At 40.3% G+C, this 15,752-nt stretch overlaps 1 protein-coding gene across 3 annotated transcripts in view; it reads left to right on the top strand.

The window, feature by feature from the left end:
- Positions 1 to 15,752, top strand: part of TXNRD1 (thioredoxin reductase 1) — a 71,626-nt gene that overhangs the window by 34,857 nt on the left and 21,017 nt on the right. For 2 of the 3 annotated variants that reach the window (XM_075600581.1, XM_075600582.1), the window contains exons 4-10: positions 2,409 to 2,518; positions 10,908 to 11,030; positions 11,917 to 11,989; positions 12,502 to 12,621; positions 13,455 to 13,597; positions 13,717 to 13,832; positions 14,761 to 14,986. In XM_075600581.1, coding sequence (XP_075456696.1) covers positions 2,409 to 2,518; positions 10,908 to 11,030; positions 11,917 to 11,989; positions 12,502 to 12,621; positions 13,455 to 13,597; positions 13,717 to 13,832; positions 14,761 to 14,986 — 911 coding nt within the window. Of the gene's footprint in view, positions 1 to 2,232; positions 2,310 to 2,408; positions 2,519 to 10,907; positions 11,031 to 11,916; positions 11,990 to 12,501; positions 12,622 to 13,454; positions 13,598 to 13,716; positions 13,833 to 14,760; positions 14,987 to 15,752 lie in introns of those variants that run through there. The other variant, XM_075600583.1, reaches the window with a different exon arrangement.

The following is a 15,752-nucleotide window of genomic DNA, read 5'->3' as shown; positions in this document are numbered from 1 at the left end:
AATAATGATATTCCTTTCGTGCCGTTGCTCCTGAGTACGCTGATCCATGCGTACGCTCAGGGTAATCAATTCCTCCAGGGAAGAAGGCCGGGCATGAGTAGCTAGGTCGTCTTTCAACGTATCTGAAAGTCCGTGCCAGTACGCGGCGGCGAGTGCCTCATCATTCCATTGGACTTCGGCGGCCAGCGTACGGAACTCGATGGCATATTTGGCAGCTGATCTTCGGGCCTGAAAAATGTGAAAAAGAGAGAAGGCGGCTGTCTCGCGCCGTGCAGGAGTATCAAATACAAGTTGAAACTCGCGTCTGAAGAGAGAGTAATCTTGCGTTAGTTCACTTTTGCGCTCCCATAGTGGGGAGCCACAGGCGAGGGCGTCTCCGGTGAGCAAGGCGTAGACATATGCTACTTTAGCACGGCCAGTGGGAAAAAGGGAGGGGGACATCTCAAACTGCACCTCACATTGGTTTAAGAAACCGCGGCAGGCGAGGGGGTCCCCATCGTAGCGATTCGGAGAAGGAATCCGTGGCCTTGGGTTGGCATAAGTAGTAGCCACCGGTGGTGTAGGAGCCATGGAACTCTTCTGAGGGGAGAATTTAGCCAATTGCTGGCAGACGATGGATAGCTGGTTACGAACGTATTGTAAGGCCTCTATGAAAATACTGGTACCCACCTCAGGGGGGTCTGCGTTTGTTGGGCTCTGCATATTGTCACGCCTGTATGCCCGCAGACCTGGCAAGACCCCAGTACTGAGGTGGGAACGGTATTAAACCACACCCCCACAGCAGTGGGAGCAAGCCTGGAGTGTGGTATAGTTCCAGCTGTTAGACATCAATGTAGTTCCACGTTACATAAAACTAGATGCCAGGAAGATACAAAGTAACTAAATGATCTAAGAGTTCCCCACCTCTTTCAGGAACCGCCGGCCACACCAAGTTTTAGGAATTACCAATGCACCTGCACACAGGTAAAGGCACCTCATTTAAATGTGAATAAAAGGCTGGGTGGTTCCCTCGCAAACATTTTAGCAGCATAGATATGTCTAGGGTAGGGAGTGCATCACTGCTAAAGAAACTCAGTCTCAAATGAAAACGGATGCACTGTATACTAAAATCACGCTCGTTCCAAACACTCCCACCTGTTGTTTATCAAATGGTCCGTGTCATGGGCAGAGCCAATAATGACATCACAGGAAGTGACGGTAGTACAGCAGAGAGATGCAGAACACTGAACATGGCAGCAATCAGCAGGAAAACCATGAAATCCATTACTTGGAATGATTTAACTTAATTATTTTATTGATAGTTGGGATATATACATATACACACATATACAGTACTGTATATATTTAAAATACAGAGAGTTATTATGTTATGTTGTAGGTTTTGACAGGGGTGCGCAAACTTTTCTGGTTGCGCCCCCATGTCTGCTATCCCCCCCCCCTGCTCGCGCTCCCCCCTTCTTACCAGCTCCGTGGCATGGCAGCGTCATATGATGTCACGTGATGTTGCGTTGCCATTTGACCCCGCGGCGGCATTTAATGCCGCTTTGTCATGGCGACGTGTCACTGAAGACGCAGCTGAGACCTTACAGAGGCCTCAAGCCACCCTCAGCATTTAATTTAAATGCTTGGGGGAAAGCGTGGGGCCTCTGCATGCGACAACCCCCCCCCCCCCCCCCCCCCCCCGAAAATCTCATGCCCCCCAGTTTGCGTACCCCTGGGTTATGACACCTTTTAGCAGACTAACAGAAGAGTTCTTTGTAGATAAAATTAAAGTTTACAGAGCATTCAAAACCTGATAGGTATCTTCTAACCGGAAAAGGTTTTGAAAACACTATACTCTTTAATTTGAAGAACTCTACGGCTGGTCCGCTAAAAGGTATCACAACCTGCTACGAATCTGCATTTTACCATATACAGTTACTAGAACGTTGAGCTACCTTATGTTAAAACATTAAAAACTGAACACGCTACCTTTTATTTTCAACTAACCTTGCTTATCGTGGGCACGTCATGCGTATCATGATAAGCTCATATAAGCTTATCATGGGCATTACCTTGCTTATTCACTTGCATTTCCCTGATTTTGTATCTGAACCCTTCCTCCTGTCTTCTTTCAAAACGTTCCCACATCCCGAGACGTTTTACAGCAGAAACCAGACACTATGTTTTCCCCAAACGGCAGAGAGTTACAGTTCTGTGTTTAATACCTGGTGAAAAGTGACAAGTCATTGTTACACACCCCTGGGAAATAATTGGGTCCGCTCCAATCCACCGGCGGAGTCAGAGATGATAGGCAGTGAGTTGACACGGTGAGCTTATTGCGAAACAGTAAGTCCCGCCTCCTCAGGCTTTCCCTTGGAGTAAAGACTTCATAAATGGAGCGGTCACATTTGATTTTTATTTCACAGCGGACGGACCGAAACTTGAAGAAGCGCTGTGTGAGCAGACCATGGAAACAACATTCCCCTGTGTGTTTGTCAAACAGAAGCATATAGGAGACTACGATGACATTATGAAGGTATGATGATGTACTGAATGCAGACAATCTTTAATATGTAGCAGGAAAATAGTCTATTAGAACTCTTTTTAACCACACGTTAACTATTAAAGGTATCCCTTCTACCTGACTTTTCTTAGTCTTGTAAAGATACTGTCGCTGCAATCCTTTTAAAGGCATATTTAGTGACATTGGTGATCAGGCAGTGGGCTAACAGACACAATGATCTGTATTTTTGACTTGTTCTGTATGACCCGGGGCGATCCACTTATTCTCCACATGCCCCAAAGAATTTGACTGCAAGCTTTTCAGAATAAGGATTCATTGTTTCTACTTTTCTTTGCAATATACTGCACAGCCACATGAGAGCAAAATCATTTAAATGTTTTTAAAACCAGTATGAATAGTCTGCTAGACCTGCAGTTGTACAGTATGATGATGATGATATTTTCACATACTACAGTATGTGCCCTAATAGTTTAGTTAAGCTGTATTGGTGATGGGAGGGACAGGACAGAGGTTCGCAGATGAAAAAAGCCTGAATATCAAAAAAGCCAAAGTAATAATTTAAAAAAAGCTTAGTGTAGGCTAGAAATATGATTGCAGGCATGTTTTGTAGCAAAAGAGAGTCAACTATATTTATATATTACATATGTTATACAAAATAAAGAATGTATATCTTCAATACATTACATTACTGTACTTTATACCAAACTTTTCAACAATATTCACAAATTAGAAACATTTAATCTGCTTGTGATATAGAGTGGATAGCTGGGTGCTGTTGAGAGCTTGGGTGCTATTGAAAGTTTGGGTGCTGTTACTCCTGTCATTCAGAAGAAATAAGTGATTATCAAACTTTTTTGTGTGGCAACATTTCTAGCCAATATTTAAAAATGATGTGAACCCCCTGCTTTTTCAACCGATGCTTTGTTATGCCAGAACTATTGTAATTCATATTTTAACTTTTTTGGGGGGGGTCATATCTTATTTCCTTTTTTGATCATCCTTAAATTTAAGGGTTTTAACCGCTGTCATCCCAATTCTTTTTTTCCCTTTTATGATTCAGTGAATTGTTGTGACACAGTTGGATAAACCCCTATGACACCTTAGGGTTTGCCAACACATAATCAGTTAGTGTGTACAACCTAATACTTAAATTATTCAACACGTAAATCAATGTAGTTTGTTTATGTCAATTAGATTGTGCTGTCTAAGTAGTTGCTGTGTGGGATGTGACCTAGCAAGGGCATATAAATAGGATTAATTACTTTCAAACTTGATCTTGTCACGTGTAGCAACAGTGAGGGATCCACCCAGAGATATAGGAAGGCACGATAAATGATCTTAAACAGACCTTGATGGAGCATATTTAAAAGCACAAGGAGAGATATGACAAGTGAGTCTTGTTCAGAAAAGTCAATCTATCCTTTCACTTTATTTTTTGAATTTTGGATCCTCGTTGTCATTGGTCAATAACTGCCAGACGCCAGACGCATGGATAGGATAGCTGCTTACTGCCTTCATTGTCAGATACAATGCATTGCGAACGTGAGGTGCAGGAGGAGAGCTTGGATTGGAGGTTTTAAACAGAGGGTTTTGCTGTATAAATCAAGACATAAGTGAGGTGATTCATGGGGTAAAACAAAGTGCTACAGATGTATCAAACAAACAAATCCTTTTTTTTCTTTGATACATACAGTATGGTGCAGTTTTTTGTCCCAGAATTGTACCACTTTTGCCATGATACATATACAGCAGAGTCAGGGCTGCCAAAAGAAATCGTGGGGCCCGGGACGCCAGTACCTTCTGTCCCCCCCTGTTGGCGGCCCTGAGCAGAGTACGCAGAGGTCATGTCTGTGATGGCATTGTAAGCTGTGCAAGAATCACAGCTCACACAACAACAGGGATGTAAGTCATCCGGTCCCTTTTCCATCTTAACTGTAAGGAAACATCCACGTTTAACATGGATAAGTAGCTACAATTTGACACATTCCCTGTATTTATTGGAATCCTCGCGCACAATGTAATCACTGATGTGTGACGATGGGGGGTGCAGACGTTTGGAGGCCTATAAAGAGCATGCACATTGGTTTAGGAGCTTAGGCGTAAGTAATACAGAAGTGATTAAGTATAGGAGCGTTAAGAGCGTTATTTAATAATAATAATAATAATAATAATAATAATAATATGTTCTTGTATAGCACTGCTAGTTTTACGTAGCGCTTTACAGAGACATTTTGCAGACACAGTCCCTGCCCTGTGAAGCTTACAATCTATGTTTTTGGTGCCTGAGGCACAGGGAGATAAAGTGACTTGCCCAAGGTCACAAGGAGCTGACACTGGGAATTGAACCAGGTGCCCCTGCTCCAAACTCAGTGCCAGACAGTGTCTTTACTCACTGAGCCGCTCCTTCAATTGTCCCTTTACATCAGTGTAGTGAAAGGAAGTGGTAGAAATGATGTAAATGGAGCGAGAGGAAGTTCAAATCGGAGTCACTAAAAAGGTGGCACAGGTTTCATTGCCCTACTTCTGTTGGGAAATTGCTGAGTCAGGATGGCACAGGATATGACTAATCAGTGTTTTACTAATTAGTAAATGAGATGAAATAGCAATAGGGACTGAATCGGTTTGCAAATACATTTGATCGCAAAGCTGTTTTTATAGAGATATTCGCTGAGATTTCATGTCACAGCCAGGTTCAATATTTAACAGCTCACAGTTATTCTTCTAAATGTGACAAGATCACATCATTTACTGTATCTCAACCAACATATCCTTTTTGAATAGTAGGTAAGGGTTTGTTCAGTACACAATATGTAAATGTTGTAATCGATTATCACTTAGGCAGTGTATTTATCAGAGAGAACAATCAGCACCATTAATGCCTCTGGCAGCAAAGGTGTTATGCAACCATCTATATACAGTACCACTTTAATATAAGTATGTAATGGCTAATATATTTTTGGAACATTTATATATATATATATATACTTAGTTAAGTTATTGTGGGTAAAAAAAGTGACAAAAACCCTCCACAGCAAAGCATATAGCAAATGGAAATATTACTGTATGCTCAAACATGCAAATGAGCATACAGTAATATTTCCATTTGCTATACATATATACATATATACTGTACATATATACATACACACATTTTTTTTTACCTTTATGGGAAACTGGTAAATATTAGCGCTATTCAGTGAAGTCTTGCAGCTGCAAAACAGGGCCAAAACCAGTGCACAAAAGAGCATAACGGTGAGTCACATGCCTGATAAAATGCATTTAGAGGCCTGAATCGTTGTAAATCGCATGAAACTTGGATTTGTGATCCTCTGCCTACAAGGAATCTTGCCACAGCGAGTCTTGTCTAGTTCTTTCAGCGTTTGCATAATCCTGCACCTACAGTACACACTTTTCTTGATTTATAGCCTACTATACATAGATTAGAAATCGTGGTTCTACTTCCCTTTTTCTATCTCACTCCTCTCTTATTTGTCGGCATACTTCACTAAGCACCCCTGTCTTTTCAATTCCTCATTTACTCTCCCTCATCCTTGGACTTTTATCGTCTTGCAGGGATATTTGCTAGGGAATGCCTGGAATCTCACCATCTCCCACTGATTCATTTGAGAAAATAAGGGTGGGGGGGGGGCACTTTTATTGCTATTTCAATTTTGGTTCTAAAAAAATTTCTATTTTTGGTTTTGTAAAAAAAAAAAAAATCAAAAAGAAGCAGGATTTAAAAATAAATAAATAATCATTTGAGCAACATTTTTGGAAATTGAAACTTTTGCGCATAGTCGCAAGTTTTTTGTTCGCAAACCCAAAAGTTTGACTTGTTTAAAACCGAATCTGACTAGGTTCCTCTGTCGGGATTTGACTCGACTTGGACATGTGACAGGACTTTGAAGTTTCAGATTTCGTACCCATGAACCTGCCTATTCTTTTTAAAAATGAGTTATGTTGGTGTCTTGACTTCAAGCCTCAAACAACAAATACTGTAACTAGTGGTATAACCAAACATGAGTGAGTGTTTATGCTCACTGTCTGCTGTCAATCCGATGAAAACATCCAGAGCATGGCTGCTAGCAAATTAATAACCATCTATAGCCAAAATCAGGTGATTCCTTATTACAAGAGCTGTCAAGTCTCATTCACTTGGAGTACAGCTAATCACCTTGTTCAATATTTACAGCTTAGGAGAGGGCAGAGGGGGAAATGATAGAATCTTTCAATTACATCAAGGGTTTCAACAAGGTACGGGGAGAGGGTATATTTTATAGGAATAGAAGCACTAAAATTAGAGGTCATGCTCTGCGTTTGGAGGGTGGGAGGCTCAGTACAGCACATAGAGGGGAGAGGCGAATACGGTAAAATAATACAACTATGCTTGGGACAGAAATAAGGCTAATTATAAGAAAAAGCATGGGATCTAATAGTGTCTGAGGTTTCTCAAGTAATAGAAAAATGGGCCAAGAAGGTGGACAAAGGGGTACTTATCTGTCATCAATGTCTATGTATCTTATGTTTGGAGGGCCTCTTACTCCTTGCTTGCATTATTAATCCCATTAAGTTAAAAAAATAACATCACGTATTACATTGAAGATTCTATTAAACTTTGTAAAACTGGCCATTCTCACTTCAAATCACTGACTGGGAATTTCTCTGAGCGGAACAGAAGGATTCCGTCTTCCTTTTGGAGACGCTGTGGAAAGGGACAGATATTGGGATCACCATTAGAGATGGTCGAAACTATCCAAATCCATTTCCCAGGAATTTCCCGGGCTTTCCATTCAAAATCCGTTCCGCGGTGCAAAATCCGTTCCGCGGTGCAAAATCCGTTCCGCGGTGCAAAATCCGTTGACGGATTGTTCCAGTTGCATTCCGTGCGTATTCATAAAAAACCTCCATCAGATACAGTCCGCGCGGATTTTGAAAAATCCAAATCCATGGATTCCTCAATCCATTGGTGGATTGTTAACCAGCCGCCAGCGGGTTGCTGAATTCACGGACGGGATTCTTAGAAATCCGCTATGTGGATTGATAAAAAAAGAATCTGGAAACCCCTTTTTCAGGCTGATTCGCGGGCCAAAGGCACCGGCCGATCCGAGGTGGATCCAAATCCGCAAACAACATTCACCCATCTCTAATCACTATAATCCTTTTTGTGTAAGGGTTGAAGGAGCGGCTCAGTGATATAAAGGCTCTGACTCTGAGACAATGTCACTGAGTTTGCAGCAAGGGAGCCTGGTTCAGATTCGGGTTTCGGCTCCTTGTGACCTTGGGCAAGTCACTTTATCTCCCTGTGCCTCAGGCACCAAAAACATAAATTGTAAGCTCCACGGGGCAGTGAGTCGTGCATGCAAAATATCTATGTACAGCACTGTGCACACTGGCAGCGTTATACAAGAGAAAACTACCATTATGATGTCATTTATCTCTGAATTGTATAATATATCATTTGGCATTTTGGAAATGTATTAAAAGGTAGCAGCTTCCCAGCTTTTGTGAAACTCTGTTCAAATGTTTGTTCTGCAAAACACACAAAAAAAAAAAAAAAAACCATATTTGTTCGCACTCAAAGTTTGTTTTCATCCGTACCCTTTGCAAAAATTCCTGACCTTAGATACATTACGGATGGCAGTAAATTCAGACCAAGATTTTCACCAAAGCCCTGGTTGAAATTGGGGTGACTACAAGGTGCTGGTTCACCAGCCCTATATATGCCCAAGAGACAATATCTTGATTGTTAAATGAGTCTCGTTTTCCCTGTATCCTAATACTATCTCAATTTACTGTAAACATGCCTGTGCTTTCCCCTGTCCTGCGGGGATTCCTCCGGAAAGACACACCTGCATATAAGCAATTTTCCAAGCTTACCCCAATGCCTGTCATATTTTTGATATGTCACAACTTGCCCTAAACAAAACTTTCTGCCTAGCTAATGAGACACAAAAATGCGACCGGTATATATTTTAAAAAAAATGAAGAACCAATAGACGAGGAAGGAAATATGCAAGTGTCTCACTCCCCCTGCTCTGCTTGTCTGAAGGAGGTCACACTTCTGCACTGGTCAAAGTGAGTGTGATAGTACTAGGGTAGAGGTGGCCAACTCCGGTACTCAAGGGCTCAGGTGTTCAGGATATCCCTGCTTCAGCACAGGTGGTTCAATCAGTCGCTCAGTCAATTGAGCCACCTGTGCTGAAACTGGGATATCCTGAAAACCTGACCTGTTGGTGGCTCTTGATGACGGGAGTTGGGCATCCCTGTACTCGCGGATAAGAAGTGCAACTACTTTTTATCATTTGAAATCCTTGAGTACTGCACTTTTTTTGTTTATTGACGAAAGTATAATTCCACTTTCTATTTAAAGAAAATGTGATTTTATTTTAGGAAACCTTTATCACCTTCTGCTTTCTAATCATAAGCTGTATCAATGTAGCTATCATCAACATAGCTTTTCCTCAATGTTAAATAAATGTCAAATCTTTCTACTTTTTTGTAAGGGTTCCAGTGCAGGCTTTGGCTGGAACCCGCCCTTACCTGGCTGCTGTGGACATTTTGATTACTGGCAGCCTGCTATATTGGCTGCACCTGTTCAAGGGCTTAAATAGCAGCTAGTGACTTCCAGCCCTGCCTGAGCATTGTATTTGTTTCCCTGTGTTCCTGGCCACCTTGGGTTCTAGTTACTGAGCCTTCCTTGTTCGTGAGCCTTCCCTGTGTTCCTGGCCACCTTGGGTTCTAGTTGCTAGGCCTTCCTTGTTCGTGAGCCTTTCCTGTGTTCCTGGCCACCATGGGTTCTAGTTGCTAGGCCTTCCTTGTTCGTGAGCCTTCGCTGTTCCTGAGGCTAGCCTGTTGCTGAGCCTTCCTTGTTCGTGAGCCATCCCTGTGGCTTCCCTGTTCCGGAGGCTAGTCTGTTGCTGTGGCTAGCCTGTTCATTTGAAATCCCTGTTACGGACCGTGACCCCGACCTCGCTGCCTGCCGCGCCCCTTTGCCTGTTGCCTGGACTTTGCACCCCTGCCGCCAGCGCTGACCTCCTGCCTGCTTACCGACTACAGATACTCTAACAGGACTCTGTCCCTGGGCTCTGGTCGGGTAATTTGCATCTCTAACTCAGCCCTGCAGGTCCGCTTCCTGATTGGAGATGAGCAACGTCACATTTTTAAAGTAACTTTCACCACTGTTTAGATTAGAACAATGGGGGAAAATCCCCATATACAATTCATACGAGTGATTTGATGTCCTAATTAAGGATGGGCCTAAAATCCAACACCTGCGGTCTCGGAAACACTTACTTTCTGGGTTTTCCCAGACCACGTGACTGTAACTATGTATCCGATGCAAAGTGAGACTGAAATAAAACGTCATTTGCAGGAAGCACAGCTATAAATAAGGCAGCTTCTGTTGCTAAACACTGGGCTAAATTGTAAATTAGCATGAGGCATATGAGGTTATACTCATTTCCTAGCACGTTAACCAGTTTTCCGTCACACCCAAAAATATCTCCATAAGCTTCTTCCACCCGGGATGTCACACCTATTTCTAAACTCACTTATGAAATAGTTCTCCTACATGTTCCTCGAGACAGAGAGCAGGATAACCGGAAGATGAGTGAATCATACAATACTCATACGTTTCCGTACCTACCCTATTCACTGTACGAGTCCATGATAATCCATGTTTACCTGATGCATGAACTAAAATAATATATAGTAATAATATTGAATTAATGCACATGAGTGAGAGCTTAAAATGCCTGCTAGGTAGGAACAGTGAAAATGTGTTACAATTACTAGCTCCATTAAATGAAAATGTTGGGAAATTGTTATTCTTTTCAATTCCTAAAACTACTCAAAGTATTTTTCAAGATAAAAACATCTGTAAATCTGCAAGTCATTAGCAGAAAGTAATAATTTGCACTTTTCCCTGATGTGCTGATTAATTCTTTGTGAACCGACTGCACACATACACAGTGTATGTAATATATATATATATACAAATATTTGTAAGTAAAACATTGTGTATATATATATATATATATATTTTTTTTTTTTACTTACAAATATTTGTCATCCTCATCACATATATCTTATCAAATTGCTGCAGCATTACTTCATCGGTCAGTGCGAGCCCAATTAAAGCATTGTACTGTACTCTACATTGTGTGAATATTATTGTATTTTCCTGGCTCATTGATTAGCTGTTTTATCTTAAAGTATAAAAGAAACATTAAAATGGCAGAGATGATGCATGGCTGGGACCTATCATTTCCAATACAGTGTGTACAATATATGCTGCTAATGAATAGTGTATCATTGGCACTGTTTTATCTCATTGGTCCTTACATACAGTAATGAGTCTGTTGCTTTTGTTGACGTCTCTTTTCCATTTGCTTTGCCCCAGCTGTCTAAGGATGGCCTGTTTCAGAAACTGCTGGAGACCAAAGAAGATAAACCCAGCCAAGATGCGTATGACTACGATCTGATCGTTATTGGAGGTGGCTCAGGAGGACTGGCAGCTTCTAAGGTACAAATAATGAGCTGAGACTTTAAACAAGAAGGTCCTTCATTTCTCCTGATCTGCAAGGTGGCCAGCTAACCACCTCTTGAAGGTAGAACAGTTTTAGGCACATATAAAACAAGCATGTGATGTAAAAGAGTTCAGCCCTACAAAGGTAAACTTTCCTAATAGATTATGATAAAAGAGACAAGACGGAGTACCAGGTATTACTCTTCAGAAGTGGTCCCTGCACTACCTGTGGATTTGGCCTGGCTGCATTGCATAGGGCTCAATGTGTTCAAGGTGGGGTTCCTAGAGATACGGGGGACGTTGCCCAGCCCCACAAAGTTTGTCCTGATCAATAATACAACACTTGGGCTGGGATTGAGTAAGCCGCGATCTGGCGTTAACTGCCATTGATTTGAATACCCCGCACAGCCTTGGATTCAAAAAGGTCGAAGTAGATAGGATGGCAAGAATATGTGATGGGGCTCAGAGTTATACAACATCTTCTTTTTAATAACGTTAACATGTGATTTACATGTACTAAACAAAGTAACCACTTTAAAAAAAAAAAAAGAAAGGTGTTCGTCCTTTCTTTCCATACATCATAAATATAAATGGAATCTTCTAAATATGGCATTCGAAGACTTGTGCTTTATGGGTTAAAAGGATGCTCAAGCACAAACCCACTACTTTTTTTATATTATTATTATTATTACAAATTATTATTATTATTATTATGAGTAATAAATGTTAGAAATTATTATTATATAATTAGTTACAAATTCCCAGAATGTATGTTTCAAACTTGACAGCTCTTTCATCTGAGTCATACAGCTCTATATATCTTAGAGCTACAGTAGCCATAAACTACAAACCCATATGCTCAATACTTTCATTTGTTATACAGGAGGCTGCAAAGTATGACAAGAAGGTACTGGTACTGGATTTTGTCAGTCCATCTCCCCAAGGAACTAAATGGGGTAAGTGTCCACTCTCCTGAAAATAGAAATGATCTAAAATCAACCAGAGGGTTACAATCAGCATATGGTGGCGGTGCCTCTTTCTTATTTTTCCGTAAGACATGTTGGTACAGTATGTAGTGCAGCGAAGCACAGACATATCACATATCAACCTTACACAAAAGAACCCTATGCAATATGCTGCCAAGACGTCTTACCCATGCAGGAGGAGAGTTCAGTTGTATTCACTCGATTGGGACTAAACTCTTATGCTGCAAGAGGAGCACGTCCTTCATTGCATATTGAACAGGGGCCAAAAAGAAAATGTGTATCCCACCCGAACACCATGGCAAACATTGTTGGGATTGGGAGTGGGACAACCCACCCATAAAAACCTCTCTTGAAGTTATACAGAAAAGATACGTTTATACAGTACTTCTGCTTCCTACCGTGGCTCCATCTGCTGGATGGTACTTGGTACAGTGCATTTGAAGACAAAGGAATAAGTATTGAAATGACTTTGTTTTTCTCAGGCCTTGGAGGAACATGTGTAAATGTGGGCTGCATTCCCAAGAAGCTAATGCATCAGGCGGCCTTACTGCGGCAGGCTTTAAAAGACTCTTCCAAATATGGCTGGCAGGTTGAGACCAATGGTATGCAATTATGAAACCACTCTATGTAAACAGAAATCATTTTTTTCTAAACACCTTCATTGTCAAAGATTTCTACAGTAACTTCAACTTAATAATTTGCACATTTTGACTGGCAACTGTATGTGTTTCTTGTTTGGCTCTGCTAAAGTAGATCATTTACACTGATTTTACCGTTTTTAGCAGATTTGTTTTCTAATTTGAAACAAATTAGCTGAATTTAATGAAAAAAAATATTTTGTTTTGTGTGCAAATTCAGGACTAAATATATGATACAGGAAGCTATACCTAAGAAATAGAATACACTGCTTTTGTTAGGGACTAGTCATTTATTATACCAGTCTGAGGAAAGGGTACAGACGGGCTGCTCTTAGGAAATTCACAATGCTGGTCATTTTGTATAAGGCCATACGTTGTTTACACTAATATTTATCCAATAAAAACTACTAGATGCTTTACTATGCATTGTGTCATGAGGATGAATAAGGGGAAACTAAAGATAATGTAGAAAAATAATATATTTTTTCCTAATGTTTTTTTTTTTAATTTATTTATTGTAAACAACTTGAACAGGGCCCTTCTTACCTATCATTCCAGTGTATGTTAAGCTTGTAATTATATTGGCATTGTTATATCCTGTTAAACTCTGCTGCAGAATATGTTTACTTATAAATAAATAATAATAAGAACAATAAAACAATCTGCTCATATAAATGTTTTCTAACTCGCATATCTTGGATTTATTTACTGTGCTGTTCATACAATCAAAGTCTGGTTGTATAAGAGTTAAATCGTTTCAAAATCTCAACGTGTTCTCATCTGGTTTGTGACAACAGTGCAGCACAACTGGGAGATAATGACAGATTCTATCCAGGACTATATCGGCTCTCTGAACTGGAACTACAGGGTCTCGCTAATGGAAAATAAAGTCAAATATGAAAATGGCTATGGAGAATTTGTGGAACCACACAAAATCAAGGTATGGTCACATTTATAGCTTTGTACCTCAAATAACCTCCTTGCAATCGGTAACTTTTTAAAATCAAATCTTTGTTTTAAAAAATAAATATATATATATATATGTTTTTCCACCAACAGTCAACAAACAGCAGAGGAAAAGTCAAATTTTTCACAGCCGAAAAATTTCTTATAGCTACTGGAGAACGGCCACGGTACCTTGGTATCCCTGGAGACAAAGAATACTGCATTACAAGGTACTAACAAAGAGAAGCCATTATCTGTTTGCAATGTATGTTCTTGTTTTCCTATTGAGTGGGAGTTCATCTGTAACTGTCCAATTAGCCGCCAGCCTGCAAAAATAATGAGATCTCTCCTGCAGTTCATCCAGTACTACAATATCAGTCCCACTTGTGGTTGTTTAGTAACTACATTGCTATTCCTGCCTTTGTCATCAAGGACTGTCACAGTAAAGGGACAGACAGTGCAGTATCAGTGGTTATTTATTTATTTATTATTTATTTTACCAGGAAGTAATACATTGAGAGTTACCTCTCGTTTTCAAGTATGTCCTGGGCACAGAGTAAAACAAATAATACATGGTTACAAATACAGTTACATAAATGAACAGGGTATACATTATATACAAGACATTGCATGCACAGATTAAAGAAAATATATATTATGGGTGTATGAAACAGTTACAGACCAGGTTAAAATGTGAGACAGCCTTAGATTTGAAAGAACTTAAACTGGTGGTGGATGTGAGAGTCTCTGGTAGGTTGTTCCAGTTTTGGGGTGCACGGTAAGAGAAGGAGGAACGGCAGTGATGGGAGCAATATCAAGGAACGTTCCTATTATTGCCACTACCAACAGAAATATGTTGGAAATATACTGTGCGCGCACTGGTTCGTTGTTTTGCAATATTATAACTTGTATTGCACATAGTATTTTGCTTTTGTGCCATTTCCCAGGCTCACCAACGTAATGGCGGGCTTTCCAACACAATACAGCGTGCAATGCACAACCCTACTTTCTAGTATACAGTATGCATTGCCCTACATATGCTCTCGTACTTCCTCACCTCACTTTATTTTCTGCTCTACCCTGTGATCTTTGCTCTGCGTTCTCTCTTTCCTTCTCACAGCCCTGCTAATGAATAATTCTGTATCATTTCCTTTGCAGTGATGACCTCTTCTCACTTCCCTACTCTCCGGGGAAGACTCTGGTAATTGGAGCATCCTACGTTGCCCTGGAATGTGCAGGGTTTCTGGCAGGATTGGGGCTGGATGTTACTGTAATGGTTCGGTCCATCCTCTTAAGAGGCTTTGACCAGCAGATGGCTAACAAGATCGGGGACTATATGGAACAGTACGGTGTGAAGTTCCTCCGGCACTTTTTGCCAACAAAGGTACAGTGACATTTTGAGTTACATCTTTGCTTATAACAAAAAAAACCTCAGAATTAAATGTTTGTTTGTTTTTTTATAAACACATGATTTACTTTACTAAAAAATGGTTCTATGTAGATTTTTGTAATGTTGTACTGATGGGTTTAGATATAAAATGCCCCCCTTGCTTAGCACAATTTAAGCAAAACAAGTGGATGCCTTTCTATTTTAGATGCTTTTGAAGTTATGCAAATACTGTTTAGTGCTGATGAGGCTGTACCATCAAGATTAGCATTATGCAAAGGAAATTGAATTCAGCCTGATACGTTTTTGACTGGCACGGTTCAAATTGCAGTGAAAATTTGCCATATCACATATTTATCCAAATAAAAATATTGGGCTCTTCTTGTATGAAATACATACCGTTCTTACATCTTTTTCAGATTCATTTGTATCATAACATAATATTGAAATGTAGAGTCTGCAATAGATTTCATATTATTTTGTTTCAAAAGTTCATAGTCTGGGTTTCCTTGGGTTTGTTTTTGCAGTTCTGTAATATTTTCGCACCTTGAATGAATAACATTCTTCAATGATTTTGCCTATTCCACTGACAATGAAATGACAGTGCTTTTGGGAATGTTATTATTTAAAGCAGAACCTAGTATGCAAGTGGGAAGTTTTACTAGTACCTACCACACTGACCTTTAACCCAGAGAGTCCTTCCCAACCACTGCTGTTTATCTATTGATATTTAGATGAGCTTAACAACATTAGCAAGGGATGA

The sequence above is a fragment of the Ascaphus truei genome, chromosome 5, assembly GCF_040206685.1.
Source record: "Ascaphus truei isolate aAscTru1 chromosome 5, aAscTru1.hap1, whole genome shotgun sequence".
NCBI lineage: Eukaryota > Metazoa > Chordata > Amphibia > Anura > Ascaphidae > Ascaphus > Ascaphus truei.
Note: the sequence above shows the minus strand (reverse complement) of the source record. Positions and strands in the feature narration are given on the sequence as shown.